General features: G+C 35.7%; 1 protein-coding gene across 2 annotated transcripts in view; it reads right to left on the reverse strand.

The window, feature by feature from the left end:
• LOC136025148 (dedicator of cytokinesis protein 1-like) overlaps positions 1-18060 on the reverse strand; it is a 132537-nt gene that overhangs the window by 47073 nt on the left and 67404 nt on the right. For both annotated transcript variants that reach the window (XM_065700899.1, XM_065700897.1), the window contains exons 14-17: positions 17297-17428; positions 14273-14452; positions 10820-11003; positions 310-462 (exon numbers count right to left, since the gene is read on the reverse strand). In XM_065700899.1, coding sequence (XP_065556971.1) covers positions 310-462; positions 10820-11003; positions 14273-14452; positions 17297-17428 — 649 coding nt within the window. The remainder of the gene's footprint in view (positions 1-309; positions 463-10819; positions 11004-14272; positions 14453-17296; positions 17429-18060) is intronic.

Raw genomic sequence — 18060 nt, forward strand, 5'->3', positions numbered from 1 at the left:
AAATGATTTGATACTAAACTCTAAGAAAAGTGGACTTGACTGATTTGGTATTTGAAGGGCTAAAAATATCACGAAAGATGCACCAGGGGTGCAGGGTAGTCGGTAGAGGTTCGGTAGGGTAGGGGTTCGGTAAAGTTCAATAAAGCATGCTCTAAAAACGGATGTGAGCAAGAGATCTAGATACGAGCTAGCAAAGAAAACAATTTCAATGGAAAATTCTTTTATTCCGGTTTAAATGTTACGCCGCCAAAAACAGACATACAACACTAGCAATATTAATTACATCATAAGCTATCTTTGGAAATTTACCCTTTGTTCCTTTAGGTTAATCCATATCAAAGTCTTTTGGACAATGGGTAGCATAGTCCTAATAATGGTAGCTGCATCACCACTAGAATCGCCAATGTCGTCCCTGTGCAGTACATCCATTATATTTGCCATTATTTTTGAACAGGTGGCAGGCTGAAATAGAAAAGACAAATACTAATTATAATCTCTAATGATAGAATTCCCACATATTCGTTTTCCTAGCTTCCTAGCACGGTAAATAAACCAATCAAACACAAAGTAGAGGAGTCAGTATAGTAGCTGGGAATAAAGAATATATAGGTACCATAGCTACGACTGAGCAGCTAAAACAAACTGATTCAGCTAGAGAATTCGCGAAGATGGAAAAGTATAAATGTCAAGGTCAATATTTGAGGCAAAAACATTTTTCGGTCGTGTTTTTTTTTGTGTGTGAGACTCCCTTGCGTGGAGCTGAGCTGTCCAGGATAAAGTTGGAAAGGATCATCACATTGGTCAATGAATGACTGTAGACTTGTATTTTGTCGACATAAACTTACTTTTTGTTTTCTGATTACCATTTTCATGATCACAATTTTACGGAAAAGCTTTTAAATTCAAATAAATAACGTATTTTCAATAAAATGGTACAAGTTTTGCTATTTTTCTTCCAAGAAAAGGGGGGTACATTGGGAATTTACTTGCTTTAGGGTACTGGTTATATAGCTACCCCACTGGCCAATACATAAAAGGCGGAGTTTTCATGCTGATAAAAAAAAAAAAAAAGTTTTTTAACGGGAAGTAAGGAGCGACATTAAAACTTAAAACGAACAGAAATTACTTCGTATATGAAAGGGCTGCTTCCTCATCAACACCCCACTCTTTACGCTAAAGTTTGACTCTTTCTCTTAATTCTACTTTTTAAAACAGTAAAAAATTTTAGCGTAAAGAGAGGGGCGTTGATGAGGAAGCAACCCTTTCATATACGAAGTAATTTCTGTTCGTTTTAAGTTTTAATGTCGCTCCTTACTTCCCGTTAAAAAACTTGTTTTTTTTATTTAATTTCTGAGCGTTTTTGAATCAATGCATGTTTTGATTTTGGCTCTCCGCAGATGAATAATTAAAACGAAATTTGCATATTTTTTTTTTTTTTTGGCTGATTGGCTTTCTCGTATTTTTGATCGAGTGACTTTGAGAAAAAAGGAGCGGGGGAGGAGGCCTAATTGCCCTCCGATTTTTTGGTTACTTAAAAAGGCAACTAGAACTTTTAATTTTTTACGAATGTTTATTAGTAAAAGATATACGTAACTTAAAAATTAGCTTACGTAACGAACTACTGTATTCTCATGCTTTTATTACGTATATGAAGGGATTCACCCCCTCGTCAGTACCTCGCTCTTTACACTAAAGCTTAAATATTGTCCCAATTTCTTAAGAATGGTCCCTGAATCACAAAAGCCGTAGAATAAATAGTTGAAATTGCTAAAAATGATTTAGCGTAAAGAGCGAGGTATTAGGAGGAGGTGAGCCCATCATAGACGTAATAATTTCTGTTCGTTTTAAGTTTTAATGCTTCTCCTTACTTTCAGTTGAAAAAGCTTTTTCATATTTATTTTTTCATTGTTTTTTTTTTTAAATAATGCTAGAAAATCCTGCTCTCCCTTCATGAAACTTTTCTTCCCCCATGACAAATTCCTCCAAGGAAAGTTCCCCCAACATATCCCCCTCTTCTTACCATCCCCCCCTCAACCTAAAAATCCCCCAGAAGACGTCTGTACTCTTCCAAATAACCATTACTATATGTAAGCACTGGTCAAAGTTTCTAACTTGTTGCCCCTCCCACGGGGACTGTGGGGAGTAAGTCGTCCCCAAAGACATAGTTATAAGGTTTTTTGACTACGCTGAATAAAATGGCAATCTCGAAATTTTGATCCGGTGACTTTGGGAAAATAATTAGCGTGGGAGGGGGCCTAGGTGCCCTTCAATTTTTTTGGTCACTTAAAAAGGGCACTAGAACTTTTAATTTCCGTTAGAATGAGCCCTCTCGCAAGATTCTCGGACCACTGGGTCGATACGATCACCCCTGGGAAAAAAAAACAAAAAAAAAAAACAAATAAACACGCATCCGTGATCTGCCTTCTGGCAAAAAATACAACATTCAACATTTTTGTAGATAGGAGCTTGAAACTTCTGAAATAGGGTTCTCTGATATGCTGAATCTGATGGTGTGATTTTCGTTAATATTATATGACTTTTAGGGGTTGTTTTCCCCTATTTTCTAAAATAAGGCAAATTTTCTCAGGCTCGTAACTTTTGATGGGTAAGATTAAACTTCCATTTTTTAGAGTTTTGGTTACTATTGAGCTGGGTCGCTCCTTACTACAGTTCATTACCACAAACTGTTTGATTCAAAGAGAGGGAAGGCTTTTAAGTAAAGTAGGTAACAGAATCCTAGTCAAGCCACTGTCCTCAAATTACCCCAAGTTAAATGGCCTCAGCCCAATATTTTCTAAATTGTTGTTCAAAGTAGCAGCTATATAGTGCTGTATAGCTTCCAAGAAAAGTAGGAGCGTGTGGACTCTGGTTATTATGCTAGCGATGCCAAAATCAATACATAAGCCAAAAAAGTAATTCAACGGGAAGTTGCTAAGGAACAAGTTTTAAGAAGGGCTGATCTAAAAACTGTATTTTAGACAATTGACCTGAATATAGTTGAGGGCGTCACCTAAAAATTTGATTTAGGCTTAATAATATTGAATGAAAAAAGGGATTGTACACAGAAGTTGAGCACGGCAGATTGGAAAAAGGACAACAAATGGAACAAAAACATTATTGAAGGCTCACAATTAAACTACTGAAATAAAGAATTAAACTCAACGAACACTTATGGTTACAATTACGAGAAAGCGTAGAATATAAATAATCAATTGTAATTCAAGGACAGAGAAACAAAACAACTTTTGATTAAAGCCACACTTTCTAAAATCAAAAAAAAAATTATTTTCAAGTCACCAAGTGAAAAAACAAGGGTGTTGGGAATTCTGCTACTTTTTAAGTGTTTAAATTTCTTCTATGTCTGATTAATTTCCACAAGACTTTTTCCGCAACACAGGTTTTTTAAAGAAAATTAAAGAGCTCCATTAAGCCCAGAATGAGCAAAAATAAAGTCAAATACTCTTCCAAGCAGAAAACTACCAAAAAATCACTAACAATAAATAAATGAAACTCAAAATGAGCAGAAACTACAATAAATAGCCAAGGTAAACTCAAAACGAGCAGAAATTAACATGAGTAGGGCTCATAACCCCCATGCCTTCTCAAGACCAGAACACAATTTGCGCTTTACTGCGAATAAAACATTAAGGCGATGCCTTAATACCCCTAGGCTTATTAGCAGCAGTAGTAGACCAATAGTTATAGTAGTAGCAGTAGGAGTAGAATTAACAGTAGTAGTCTTAGCTTAGTAACAGCAGTGGTAGTACCAGTAATAATAATAGTAGCAGTAGTAGTAGTTGTAGGAATAAAATTAGTAGTATTATAATGCAAATATTGTCTTTTGATTAGTTCAACATCCCCCATAACAGGCATTGTAAGTTTTTCCCACACGAAACTGTTCCTAAGATATTGCTGGTATGCCCTTTTGACAACCTCCATACGAATGGCAGGTTCACCCGTACAACTGAAATTTTCAGAAATAATCTGTGAAAATTTCGCCTTCATACCCTTAGGTATAGTTGTAATAGTAGTATTACTACTCAACTTAATACAATAAGCCATTATCATGACATTGCCGATTTGCTCTTCCGATAATCTGTATATTCATATACTTGTTGCAATTTTCATCTTAATGCTCATAATCTTACATGTAGTTGCTATAGAAGTAGTAGTTGGAGCAATAGCAACAGTAATAGAACTAGTAAATGTTGCAGTAGCTGTAGTATTAATAATAGGGTGCACATATTTCTTTTTGGTCAATTGATCTTCCTCTTTAAGTATTCTCTGAGAGTTCCTGCTTAATACACAAATCAATGCTTAAGGTTCGCTATTTTGATAATCTAAATGCACATAGTGTCTTTTGTTAGTCCAAACTTGCCATGAATATTCTCTCAAATTTTTCCTCCATGGACGTAGCCTTAATAGTACTATTATCACAATAGTCTCGGTGGTAGTAGAAGTAGTTGCAGTGTTAGTATTGCATTAGTAGCAGTAGTATTAATAGCGGTAGCACCTTGTGCATATTGCCTTAACTGTAATTAAATAAAAAAAACTAATTTTTTTAGCTGAAAGTAAGGAGCGACATTAAAACTTAAAACGAACAGAAATTACTCCGTATATGAAATGATTTGTCCCCTCCGCAATCCCTCGCTCTTTATGCTAAAACTTTTAATTGTTTTAAAAAGTAGAATTGTGGCAATGAGTCAAACTTTAGCGTAAAAAGCGAGGGATTGCGGAGGGGACAAATCATTTCATATACGGAGTAATTTCTGTTCGTTTTAAGTTTTAATGTCGCTCCTTACTTTCAGCTAAAAAAATTAGTTTTTTTTATTTAATTTCTGAACGTTTTTGAATTAATGCATGTTTGGTTTTGGCTCTCCGCACATAAATTAATTAAAATGAAATTTGTATATTAATTCTTTTTTAGGCTAAATGGCTTTCTCTTAGATTTGATCAGACTATTTTGAGAAATAAGGAGTGGAGAAGGAGGCCTAGTTGCCCTCCAATTTTTCGGTTACTTAAAAAGGTAAGTAGAACTTTTAATTTTTAACGAACGTTTTTATTAGTAAGAAATATAGGTAACTTGAGAATTAACTTACGTAACAAACTTTCATAACCTTATTTATTTATTATGTATACGAGTGGGTTTGTACCCTCGTTAATACCTCGCTCTTTACACTAAATCGTAAGTTTTGTCCCAATTCTTTAAGAATGACCCCTGAAACAGAAAGGCCGTAGAATAAATAGTTGAAATTACTAAAAATACTTTAGCATAAAGAGTAAGGTATTTATCTCCTCCTAAATACCTCGCTCTTTATACTAAAGTAGTTTTAGAATCCCTCATATGCGTAATAATCTCTGTTCGTTTTAAGTTTCAATGCTACTTCTTCCTTTCATTTGAAAAAAAAAACGTTTTCATGTTTATTTTTCATTGTTTTCTTATAGTAATGCTAGAGAATCCTGCGCCTTTGTCATTTAATTTTTCGTCCCCCATGACAGATTCCTCCAAGGAAAGATCCTCCAAAATAGCCCCCTCTCCTCAGCCCCACCCCTAACAAAATAAAATCCCCCTGAAAACGTCTGTACACTTCCCAATAACCATTACTATATGTAAACACTGGTCAAAGTTTGTAACTTGTAGCCCCTCCCCCAGCGATTGTGGGGGAGTAAGTCATCCCCAAAGACATAGTTATTAAGGTTTTCGACTATGCTGAACAAAATGGCTATCTCAAAATTTTGATCCGTTGACTTTGGGAAACAAATTAGCGTGGGAGGGGGCCTAGATACCCTCCAATTTTTTTGGTCACTTAAAAAGGGCACTAGAACTTTTCATTTCCGTTAAAATGAGCCCTCTTGCGAGATTCTAGGACCATTTGGTCGATACGATGACCCCTGGGGAAAAAAAAAACAAAAAAAAAAAAACAAACAAATAAACACGCACCCGTGATTTGTCTTCTGGCAAAAAATGCAAAATTCCACATTTTTGTAGATAGGAGCTTGAAACTTCTACAGTAGGGTTCTCTGATACGCTGAATCTGATGGTGTCATTTACGTTAAGATCCTACGACATTTAGGGGGTGTTTCCCCCTATTTTCCTAAATAAGTCAAATTTTCTCAGGCTCGTAACTTTTGATGGGTAAGACTAAACTTGATGAAACTTATATATTTAAAATCAGCATTAAAATGCGATTCTTTTGATGTAGCTTTTGATATCAAAATTCAATTTTTTAGAGTTTTGGTTACTATTGAGCTGGGTCGCTCCTTACTACAGTTCGCTACCACGAACTGTTTGATAGCATCATAGTAGTGGTGGTAATAGTGTATAGCAGTAACAAGGTAGTAGCAGTAATAGTACATTATTATGAGTTGTAACAGGGGTAGCACCATGATTAATAGCAGTAGTAGCAGGTATATTTTGCCTTTTGGTCAACTGAACATCCCACCCATGATGTCCCTAAAGTTTCCTCTTGATACGATAAGTCATTCCAAAAACATTGCTGATACGCCCGTATCAGCAATCTGTGTACACATAGTATGTTTTGATGTAGTTCAACTTCCCCCTCAACGTTCCCTTAAATGTTTTTTTCAATATCCTCAGCCTTAGTAGTACTCGCTACAGAAGTGATAGTTTTAGTGATAGTAGTGGTAGTAGTAATAGTATTTGTTTTAGCAATAGAAGCAGTAGTAGTTGTAGTAGTAGTAGCGCGCAAATATTGCCTTTTTGGTCTATCGGTCAAACATGCATACCTTTTCTCAATAACATAAACCATACATAAACAATGAACAAATTCCGTAACTTAGATCCCTTTTTCTGAAGCGTCGGACGGGGGGGGAAGGGAGGTTGAACACATAATTACTTAACTTTCCAACAGTGCTGAAAAAACTGATGTCTCAAATATTTGTTTGGATGTTTGCTTTGGGAAATTATGGGCATTGAGGGGGGGGGGGGGGTGCTCACAAATCACTTTGACACTTAAAAAGGGCACTATAGCTTCAAATTTAAAATCAAATGAGACCCATCTGAATTTAATATGACAACCCTTTCCATAAAAAAATCTTATTTGCCTCCAAGGTATAATTGCCCCAAGCATTTGCTCCAGGGCTCTGGGGGTTGTTTCAACCCTGGAGGCATTGTTATATATCTTTTTTGGACTATTTTAAACAAAATTGCGATCGCACAATTTCAATCAGATGCGTTTGGTGAAAAGAGAGGTAGTTGGAGTTGGAGGGGGGCAAGTGGACCTCCATCACTTTTGACTCTTAAAAGGGAACTAGAAATTCCGATTTCAACCAAATGAGCCACCTCTAAAATTTATGCAACTATCCTTTCCATAAGAACCTTAAATGCTCCAAGGCCATGACTTACAACCCTCGTCTTCAGGCTCTTCATCCCCAAAAATTGTTTATGATCTTTGCAATATTTTGTATAAAAGGACTACCTCAAATTTTCTACTGGACTCATCTCGGAGAAACACGACGTGTGTGTGTTGGGGGGGGGGCAAAGGGGGTAGCTGCCTTTCGATCACTTTGACTCATAAAAAGGACACTAAAATTTCTAATTACCAATCCGATGAGTCCTCTCCAAAGCATATACGACCACCCTTTCTATAAGAGCCTTATATAACCCCAGGGAAAATAAGCCCCATCTGAAGTTTATACGACCGCCCATTCCATAAAAACCTTATATGCATGGCATAACGTACAACCCTATCCCCAGGGTGTTGAGAAGTTGTATAAACCCTAGAGGCATTATTATATGTGCTTTTAACTATTTGAACAAAATCACTCTCATAATTTCAATCAGATGCGTTTTGTGAAAAGAGGGGTTGTCGTGAAGGAGAAAGGGTTTAACGCCCTCCATCACTTTTGAATCTTAAAACAGAACTAGAACTTCCAATTTCCAACCAAATGAGCCTCTTTTAAAGTTAAACAACCATCCCTTCCATAAAAACCTTAAATGCCCCCGTGGCATAGATTATAACTACAGCCCCCAAGCTCTGGTATGTATCAACCCCAAAAACCTTGGTACATGATCTTTGGACTATTTTGAATAGAATGACTATCTTAAAATTTCTTTTGGATGCATTTCGAGAAAACACGACGTCTGAGGGGGGGGGGAGTAAGCTGCCCTCTGATCACTTTGACTCTTAAAAAGGGCACTAGAAAGTCTAATTATCAATCCATTGATTCCCCTCTAAAATATGTACGACCACCCTTTTTATAAAAAAAACCTTATATGCCCCCAGGGCATAACATAAGAGCCCCTGACCTGAGAGCTGTGGGGGCGGGGGTTTCATCATCAACAAGATAATTTCAGGACCCTTTAACTACAATGAACGAAACTGTTATCTCCAAATTTTGATTGAATGTCTTTAGGAAAATGATGACTGATGGGAGGGGGGGGGGGGGGGGCTGGTTGCTCTCAAATCAATTTTTGCTCTTAAAAAGGGCGCTATATCTTCCAATTTCAAATCAAATGAATCCCATCTGAAGTTTGCACGACCACCCATTTCATCAAAATCTTATATGCTCCCAGGGGATGACTTAAAACCCTATCCCCAGGGCACTGAGGGGTTGTGTCAACCCTAGAGGCATTGTTATATGTTCTTTGGACTATTTTGAGCAAAATCGCCTTCATGATTTCAATCAGATTCGTTTGGTGAAAAGAGGGGCAGTCGAGGGAGGGGGGGTAGATGCCCTCCACCACTTTTGACTGTTAAAGGGAGAACTTCTAATTAGACTAGAACTTCTAATTTTCAATCAAATGAGCTTCCTCTAAGTTCCTTCCATAAGAAATTTAAATATCCCCGGAGCATAGTTTACAACCTTACCCACAGGCTCTGGGATTTCTTTCAACCCAAAAAGCCTTGTTATATGATCTTTGGACTGTTTTAAATAAAATGGTCATCTCAAAATTTCTATTGGATAAATTTTGGGAGAATACTTCGTCTGTGTGTGTGGGGGGGGGAGGTAACTGTCCTCCGATCACTTTGACTCGTAGAAAGGACATTAAGAGCTTCTGATTATCAATCCAACAAGGCCCCTTCGAAGCTTATATGACCACCCTTTCTACAAATCCTTATATGTCCCCAGGGCATAATTTACAACCCAGTCCTGAGGGCTGTGGAGGGGTTATCATCCTCAAAGACATGATTTCCGGACCTTTCAAATAAGTTGAACAAAATCACTACCTAAAAATTTTGATCGGGTGCTCTCCGATCGCTTTCGACTATTAAAAAGGGCACTAATCTTCACAATTTCCAATCGAATGAACTCTTTTTGAAGTTTCTACGACAATACTTTCTACAAGAACCCTTGTCCTGAGGGATTGAGGGGGGGAGGTTGTCATCCTCAAAGAGATAATTTCCGAATCTTGGAACTACGTTGAACAAAATGGCTATATCAAAATTTTGATTAGAAATATTTGGGCAAATGACGGACATGGGCGGGGGGGGATGCCCTCCGATCACTTTCGACTATTAAAGGGGCAATAGTCCTTCCTTTCAATTTCCGATTAAATGAACCCTTTTTGAAGTTTCTACGAAAACGTTTCCTTTAGAACCATTATATGGCCCCAGAGCATAACTTACAACCCTTACCCTGAGGGCTGTGGGGGTGTCATCGTCAAAGACATAGTTTCCAGACCTTTCAACTAAGTTGAACAAAATGGCTACCTCCGGAAATTAATTGGATGTGTTTGGGGAATGTTAGGCGTGGGAGGGGAATTGGTTACCCTCTAATCACTTCTGACTATTAAAAAGGGCATTATCCCTTTCAGTTTCCAACCGAGGAGCCTTTTTCGAAGATTCTACGACAATTCCTTCAATATGAAGTGCCTTGGTCTAAAAAAAAAACAAAAAAACAAAAAACAAAATAATAAAACATTGCGTCAACATCGTTCTTTACTTAGGCAGTGCTATTGCGCGGCCTATAAAAACTTATATGCCCCCAGGGCTTAACTTACAATCCTTGCCCTGAGGGCTGTGGGGAGGGGGTGTCATCCTCTAATACATAATTACCGTACCTTCCAACTACGTGGGAAAAAATGTGTTTGGGGAAATGGTGGGCGTAGGAGGGGGGGTAGTTCCCTCCGAGCAGTTTCGACTATTAAAAAGGGCACTAGCTCCTTAAATTTCCAATCGAATTAGCTCTTTTCGAAGTTTCTACGACAACTCCTTCGATACGAAGTGCCCTGGTCTGAAAACAAAAAAAAAAACATTGTGCACACATCCCTCTTTACTTAGGCAGCGCTATTGCACTGCCTATGATAATCCCAAATATAGTGCGAAGCGTGTACAGGAATTTGTGTGATGGAAGGGGGGATAGAAATAAAACAATCCCAAAAATGGGAATTCTATGGGAAACTCAAGCTAGTTATAGTAACATAGGTACGGGCTATGTATATTGTCTATATTGATCTTTCCACAAAAATAGTAGGTTATCAAAAATTACAAACTACTTTATCGATATTAATTTTAACTTCTTCCTTATGCAATATGTATAATCCCGGAAACGACCATATTTAATGCTTGGACACCAGAGTGTGTCCATTTCTTTCCCCTACAAAATCAGCCATAGCTTGATCTTACAATGGTCGCCCACCTCCTTCAAAGAACAAATCTGTTTCAAATAATTGTCGTTGACCATTGAAAGATTTATAAAACAAGCATTTTCCAGGCACAAAACGAACTTTATTTCCCTAAGGTTTAATCGAATATTTATGGGGGAAACTGCAGGTGATGTGAGCTATCAAAACAAAATACGTTGTTACGTAAAATAGGCTATTATTGTCTGGGTACGGTTACAAACAAAAAATTACCTCTTGTTTGTCCATTCCCTTTTGAAGATAAGACTGAATATTCTGTAAAATGACGGGCAAAAGCAAGGATCTAGCAGAAGGTAAGCGAAATAGAGATCCTTCAGTGATTCTATTGAGCGTATCAAATTTTCCAGTTCCAAATCGCTCACTTGGGATTTTCTCGATGAATTTTACTACCAAGTTACTGAAAATTAAAAAAAAAATTATTGACAGGTATTTTCGCTAAATTTCAACGATATTTTGGATTTTTTTCTGGCGGAGTCATCCCATTTAAATATTTCCGCCTAGGTTGGTTAGCGATGCAGGCCTATGCGTGAGTTTTTAACCGTACCCGGTTCATATTAGCAGTTTAACATTATATTTTAAACAATTAACGGTTTGACATTATATTTAAATTTGTATTTATATATTATACATTAATTATAAATTATACATTACATTTATATTTAAATTTGACATGATAATTAAAATTTGCAACAACTTCCAGGAACTCTACTAGCGGTATAAAATTATATTTTAAACAATTAACGGTTTGACATTATATTTTAAACTATTAGCGGTTTAACATTATATTTTAAATAATTAAAATTGTTTAATTAATCTGGTATTCATGCACAGTGATTTCTGTTCGTTTTATGTTTGATTTATGACATTATTTGATTCCTATTCATTTTAGGTCTTAACATCACTCATTACTTTTCTTTGAAAAACTTTTTGGAAAAACCTTTTGTAAACTAACAAATAAAAGGACGCGTCTCTGTGAGCCCTGTTTGTGAGGTATTGGATCTCATTTTGGGATGGATCTCATTTTGGTTGTACCTATTTTACCTGCTTAGTCATTCCTGTCGTTATTTCTTGGCGACTCAAATTCATGCCTTTTACTGGGTTAGTGGAACTCAAATTATTAGGCGAAATAATCCCTATCAGCAATATTTCTATCTTAAAAGTTTACAAAAAGCAAGATGAAATTAGTGTCTGACGAAAATACATAAACACTGCACTGTAGCATGTCTTTAAAATCCAGTTCTACTAAAGAAAAGGAATTTTTTAAGGAGATAATAATAGCTTTTATTGCTCTAATAGCCCTATGGCCACGGCAGTGCAAATGAAAAATTCCATTCTGGTTAAATCACACAACGTAAACATAAAGATTACACAAATAACAAAAATCTATTTCTATGCTCCATTGCTAGCCTGAGAAATCGTCCTAACCTTTCAATACCCACAAAGTACCTATCCCTCATTATACTTGCCAGCAATCTTTCATCAAAAACACACTCTCCATGTACATCTTTTCGCAACTAAGTCAGTTCTTCACACTTATCCATCATATGACCGACAGTCTCACCCATATCTTCATATATAGGGCAAAAGTAAGGAATATCCTGTCCTTGCCTCCTCCCTCAATATTTGCCCCTTGCCCCAAATATGTAACATCTAAAAAGGAGCTGTAATGGATGATTTAGCTCGCATTTTTAGTTGTTTCCTGCTTCCTTATCCATTTATGAGCTTACTTTCGAAAACTACGGATGGTGGTCTTGAGGCATTGATTTCATGCCTAAACATCATGGAACAGATTGCTGATGGGTGCGAAAAATAGCAGTAAAACTGAATAAAAAAACATGGGAGAAAAGGAGACACAAGAAAAAGATACTTTGGCAAGTTAAACTTTTAGCAAAATGGTGCAGAACACAAGATTTTGAGTTTGCTGATGAACAGTAGAATAGAATGAATGCTAAACCAACTAACAAAAACAGTATATAAAACTCATCAAATGGTACATCCTTTTTTTTCAGCTTATTTTCATTTCATACCCTATGTTCCTTTTTATGAAATCTATCCTTGTGAATAAAAAAATCTATTGAGAATTCGTATTAGTCAAGGAAACTAAGAAGTGAGACAATATAGTACAATGCCCTTAGACGTCCCATTTATCTAGTTGCAACCGTAGAATATATTAAACCCAAGGATGCTATTTCAGTCTCCATAACAGTAGGCCTGAAGCAAAGGAATTTATTACTACCTCCTTGACCGCGAATCAAAACAAAAATTCATTGCAAAAACACTAGGTGTACCACTTCAAATTGGGTGTACCATGTGAGATTTTGACGCTGCAATATCGTTGAAAAGACCAGGAATCCTCTTTACAGTGTCGACCAAACCAGGGAATGGTTAAGACCCCCCCCCCCATCCATTGAGGTTTCGAGGAATACCTTTTTTGATATTTTCATTGAAAAGTGCCTTTTGAGCATTCCCCCTAAATTTGGAAAATATGTCTTGCCCCCCCCCTTCAGCTAATTGATAGCCACTTTTTGACATGTTCTTTCCAAAGCTCAGCGTTGGTTTCCATTCTAGATACACATGCTTTTACTTTAGATGCCTGTACTGAATGCATTAGGATGTCCTCTAATATTACGTTTTTTTTATAATTAATTAGTCAATTCTTTCTTACAGTTACAAAATATACAGTTGAATGAGCATCGTCCTCTTGTTACTTTTAAACCTCATCTCCTTCAGCTTCTCTTTCTAGCTTTTCCAATCCCATACGTCTTAATTGTTTTAGTTTTTTTTTTTCGAGCACCCAATTTTTCAGGCGTCTAAAAAATGCAAAGCTAAAACCATAAAAACATATTCATTTTTTAAGAGACATTAGTAATGATTTCACAACCTGAAACAAAGTTTTCTTCTGACCATTAGTAGAGATGAGCACTGGGGAAGTTGCGATTAGGATAGTTTACAAGCTACAGAATCTCAATGAAGAAAGATGAGCAACAAACTCAATCCATATTAAGTTTTTCATTTGAAGTTCTAAAGACGGCTTAATGCTCTTACACAAGTTTGAAGTGGTTGGAACTGTTTTGCAGTCCACAGGCCTTGTTAGACGACCTGCTTTGGTCATTAGGAGCCGCGAACAGTTCCATTTCTTTTGAGGTTACCTCTATATCCTTCTATCAATGCTTGTACCGGTCCCTTCATTTTCAAAATAGGCAAATCTTTCTAATTCAAAAAAGTCTGAATGGTCCACCTAAAAGGTCTCAACAGAAATTCAAACTTAAGTAACAAAAAGATACAATATTCAATTGCCTCAGTTTACACTAAATCAACCTTTTAATATTTCATAGATGAGACTAGAGCAGCTGATTTCCTAAAAATTCATGGAGAATTGAAAAGTCATAAAAGCAAATGTATTGACTTAATACATTTTACTACCCACATAATATTAAGTTTTCTTTGCTATTTTGAGATTCCGTGAATAAAAAAATTGTCGTGAATCAAAATGGTCGTGAATCACAATTACAGTAACAGCCTCATTCATCAAACAGAAGAATTTACCATGAACGGTTGAAAATTTTAAAAAAAAACCTTCGTTTAATCTTGGAATTCAAAGACATTGCATGTCTTCTAACTAAATATTAGACATACAATAATTTTCCAAAACTCAATAGTTCTTACCTCAATTTTCTTGTATCAACTACATCTAAAATATCTTCTAAACCTTCGGGCAAATATCGAAGCATTGCACATTGTGAAGGAAGCAAATGAACTTCGGTTTCCATGCCAAGCGTAATGAATGACTCAAAAAGCTCCTCTAGTAAATGTTCAAAATCTTCATCATCTGAAGGATCATTCAAGCTGAAAGATAAGCATAAGATACTGTCGTAATCTACGGAAAAATACTTTGTTTAGGAGCATTTAAGATTCCCTAAATACCATAAAAATGTTAACAATAACAATTCACTTCAACCCTTTCTACAAAACGTTAAAATGCTAATAGAGGAGTAAATAAAAAAAGAAAAATACACATGAAGACACAAACAAAAATATAACAATACGAAAAACAGAAAATAATAACGATTTCATAAACATAGCACAAAAAACTTTCCTTAAAAGACCTTAAACACAATGAAACAAAAATATAATATGGAGATAAAAAAAAACACTGAAGAAAAACCAACTCTACTGAAACACAAGCACAATTTAGAGAAACAATCGAACGATATGTTTTTTTTTACGATTTTAGAAACTTATAACTGGTTCATCCATTTTCTGTGTTCCTTCAGATACTCTGTATATCTCAACGATGTATATGCATTCCTGTTCTATAGGGGAAGGCCAAGAAAAAACTTTAAGTATGGTATTTGAAGAATTATGTATGAATTATAAGTCTTCAGTCTTCAAAAAAATAAATAAAAAATGCACAAGAACAATAAACAATAAAATTTTAATACGTAAAAACTACGTTTTTATTGTTGGTATTGCTTTCAATATTTTTTACACCTTTAATACAAGACTGTTACCCAAACTACAAAAAATTCCCCCAGAAACAGCTTAACGTGAAAAACCCCCTCGCATTAAAAGTAAACTACAAATTACTTTTTCTGAATACAGAGATAGTTCTTGAATGAGGTTTCCTACCTTTTGGGTTTCCTGAACAATATTATAAGTTTTCAAAACGAGTGTGCATAGGGCGAGACAAAACCCTTCGAATAGAACAAGAACTTATGAAAAATTGACACAATACATAATATAAATTTGATAAAGAAAACCGAAATGTATTGGTTACGTTTCCTATTCCACAAACCATGTATCCTATCAGAGCCAGTGCCTGCCATAATAGCCTTGCTCTACACTCAAAGTCAGATGCCTTTCAGTTATGAAAACATCATCCGAGGGGCCAGCAAATCCATTTCGGGTGGATGCAGTGGCGCAACCAATCTGTATGGGCAGCCTAAACAGATGCTTCACAAATTAAAAGAAATAATTCCTAATGGCAAATATTAATCCGCTACATCACCCAGCTTGAAGAGCAGCTGAAATGGGTAGCTAGTAAGGAAATACAGAATACAAAGGCATCACACAAGGGGGCTAGGATACGGCGACTAAAATAATATTTGAGAGCTGCCAAAAGACTATAAGATTTCCTTAACTTATCCACAAAAACATAAAAAAAATTCAAGAGGACCCTAGATGCACATAAAATTATCCAATTTGTACACCATGGTTGGCAAAAGGATTCTATTCAATGGAGGATTATCAGCTAAAACTTAATCTCTATTTGAGAATAAAAAAAAATTCTCAGGGGTCTCTCGCTACGTATTAATCCTGAGCCCTTCATTAAAAGCGTATTATGAAATAAAAAAGAGAGGCTGTAGATAGGAGGATCAATCTCAGAGACGCATATAAAAATCTCTTATCATGATGTTTGTGAGTACTTTATCTGCGTCGACGGTCTCCAAATACATGCATATTGTTTTTTTTGCATTTTTTTTTTTTTGTGGATTCCGAAAACCATCAACTATCAACTTAATCTTTTCAATCGTCTAAAAATCCTGAAACCATAATATAACGCCAAATTCGGGAGTAAGTGACCGTCGGTAGAAATACTAGATGGCTTAATATGAAACTTTGCAAATCATCTCACGATCATTACTATCTTCATATCCTTACAAGGATAACTCAATAGATCCAAATCTATGATCTTTAAGACCAAGTTAATGTTCCATCCCTTCTAATCTACTTGTTTGGAAATTTTAATTTACAAGCTTCCAACGTTACAGGTTAAAGTAACAGATAATGATGCAAATGGGAATTTTTTCTCTTTTATCTCGGTCTTTTTGTTTTAGTCTATCTTACTTTTATTTGTTATACTAAAAAATTAAATGGTCCAAATACTCCAGACGCCCAGCTTTTGCATATTATTATATCATTGGGAGACAGAAAATCCAATATACGAAACAGTCTAAAAAAAGGTTCTTAGGTCAATATTACTGACCTTAGTTGATCCACCTAAGCCACTTCGATTAAGGTGCTGTGTTAGGGTTTCAGAGGTTTAGGATCAAACCCTTTTGACTGTATTTTCTCATTGCAATTTTTTAATACTGGGGTGAATTGTTTTTTATCTGTTCCATAAAACATAAATACCTAATTTTCCCTTGTGGCTTCAATAATCGCACAACAAATTACAATCCTTTCCAATAAATTTCCAAGAGATAAACTAAACTGGTTAAATGTTCTGTTATAGCGATTTCTTTTTTTTTGTGGTCGGAACAGAAAGCTATGAGTGCAATTTGAACTATACAAAAGGTTTTATTTAAAAACGTCAAAATCTGAACACAACATTGTCAAGAAAATTCTAATTTCAAGATGAATTCAAGGACACGGTAGAAGTAGGATGAAAATAAACACAATCGTATACCTTCCTATCTAATTGAACTTTGTACTATGTCTGGACATAATAACAAGTTTGTCAAGCAGACTATAAAAGAAACAAGATTTCATAGGAAGTAACGCTATGAATAAATGTCGATGGGGATTAAAACGCAACCAGACCTGTTCCAGAGCATAATGTTTAGTTAAACATATATTCTGCTGAGTAAGAAAAAACTGACTGAGCAGTTCAATTTTTTTTTGTTGGTGACCTTGTTCAGCATCACTGCCGATACGAATATTATACCCGTTTCTAACGTAATTACTTACGCAGCATATAACGTTTTGGATCTGGCAACAAATTTAAACAGGTACGGAAGTGACTTCATAGTATCTAAGCAAGCAGTACATTCCATTTCGCTGATTTTCTCGCTGTATACTTTCATCATTCTTAAAATTTTTCTGAAAAATAGAAAACCGGGTTATAATTTAGAAGTTGCCCAAGTGTTGCACTACACTGCAGCTTTAACCGTAAAAGACGTATCTCAAGAAACTTTCACTTTTAAATTGAGTATTTGGTCGATCAAAGCCGTCTAAGACATGTTTTGTTCGTAATTCTAAAATAGCTTATTAGTGAGGTAAGAGTTTTCTTAAAAAAAAATAAAAAAAATTCGACAGTCCTTTAAGCTTGAAAACATTTCATTGCTAGCTTCTGCGATTTATTTTTCTCCCTTATGATGTTTTTTTCCTTTAGTGCCTTCAATTTTTTCCTTTTTCTTTTTTTTTTGCCCGATTTAACACAAACCGCACCAAAACCAAATTATAGTATGGTTCTAATTTTTCATTGGACCTTGCTAAAAGTTTTTGGCCAAAGCGTAATAAGATTACTTTTAATATTCGATACTTTGCTCTAACTAACAATTTTTTTTACTGGTCGACGACGTTAGATGCATAAGGAGCTTCAAATATCGAAAATAATCCGATCTGAGGAGTTGAAATAACATTTGCGAAACATTCTCACGAAAAGCTAAATAAGTTTTATGGTTAAATCAGTCGATGGAAAATCAGTTAAACCTGAACAGGATTAAATGTTC

This window comes from Artemia franciscana, chromosome 3, assembly GCF_032884065.1.
Source record: "Artemia franciscana chromosome 3, ASM3288406v1, whole genome shotgun sequence".
Taxonomy (NCBI): domain Eukaryota; kingdom Metazoa; phylum Arthropoda; class Branchiopoda; order Anostraca; family Artemiidae; genus Artemia; species Artemia franciscana.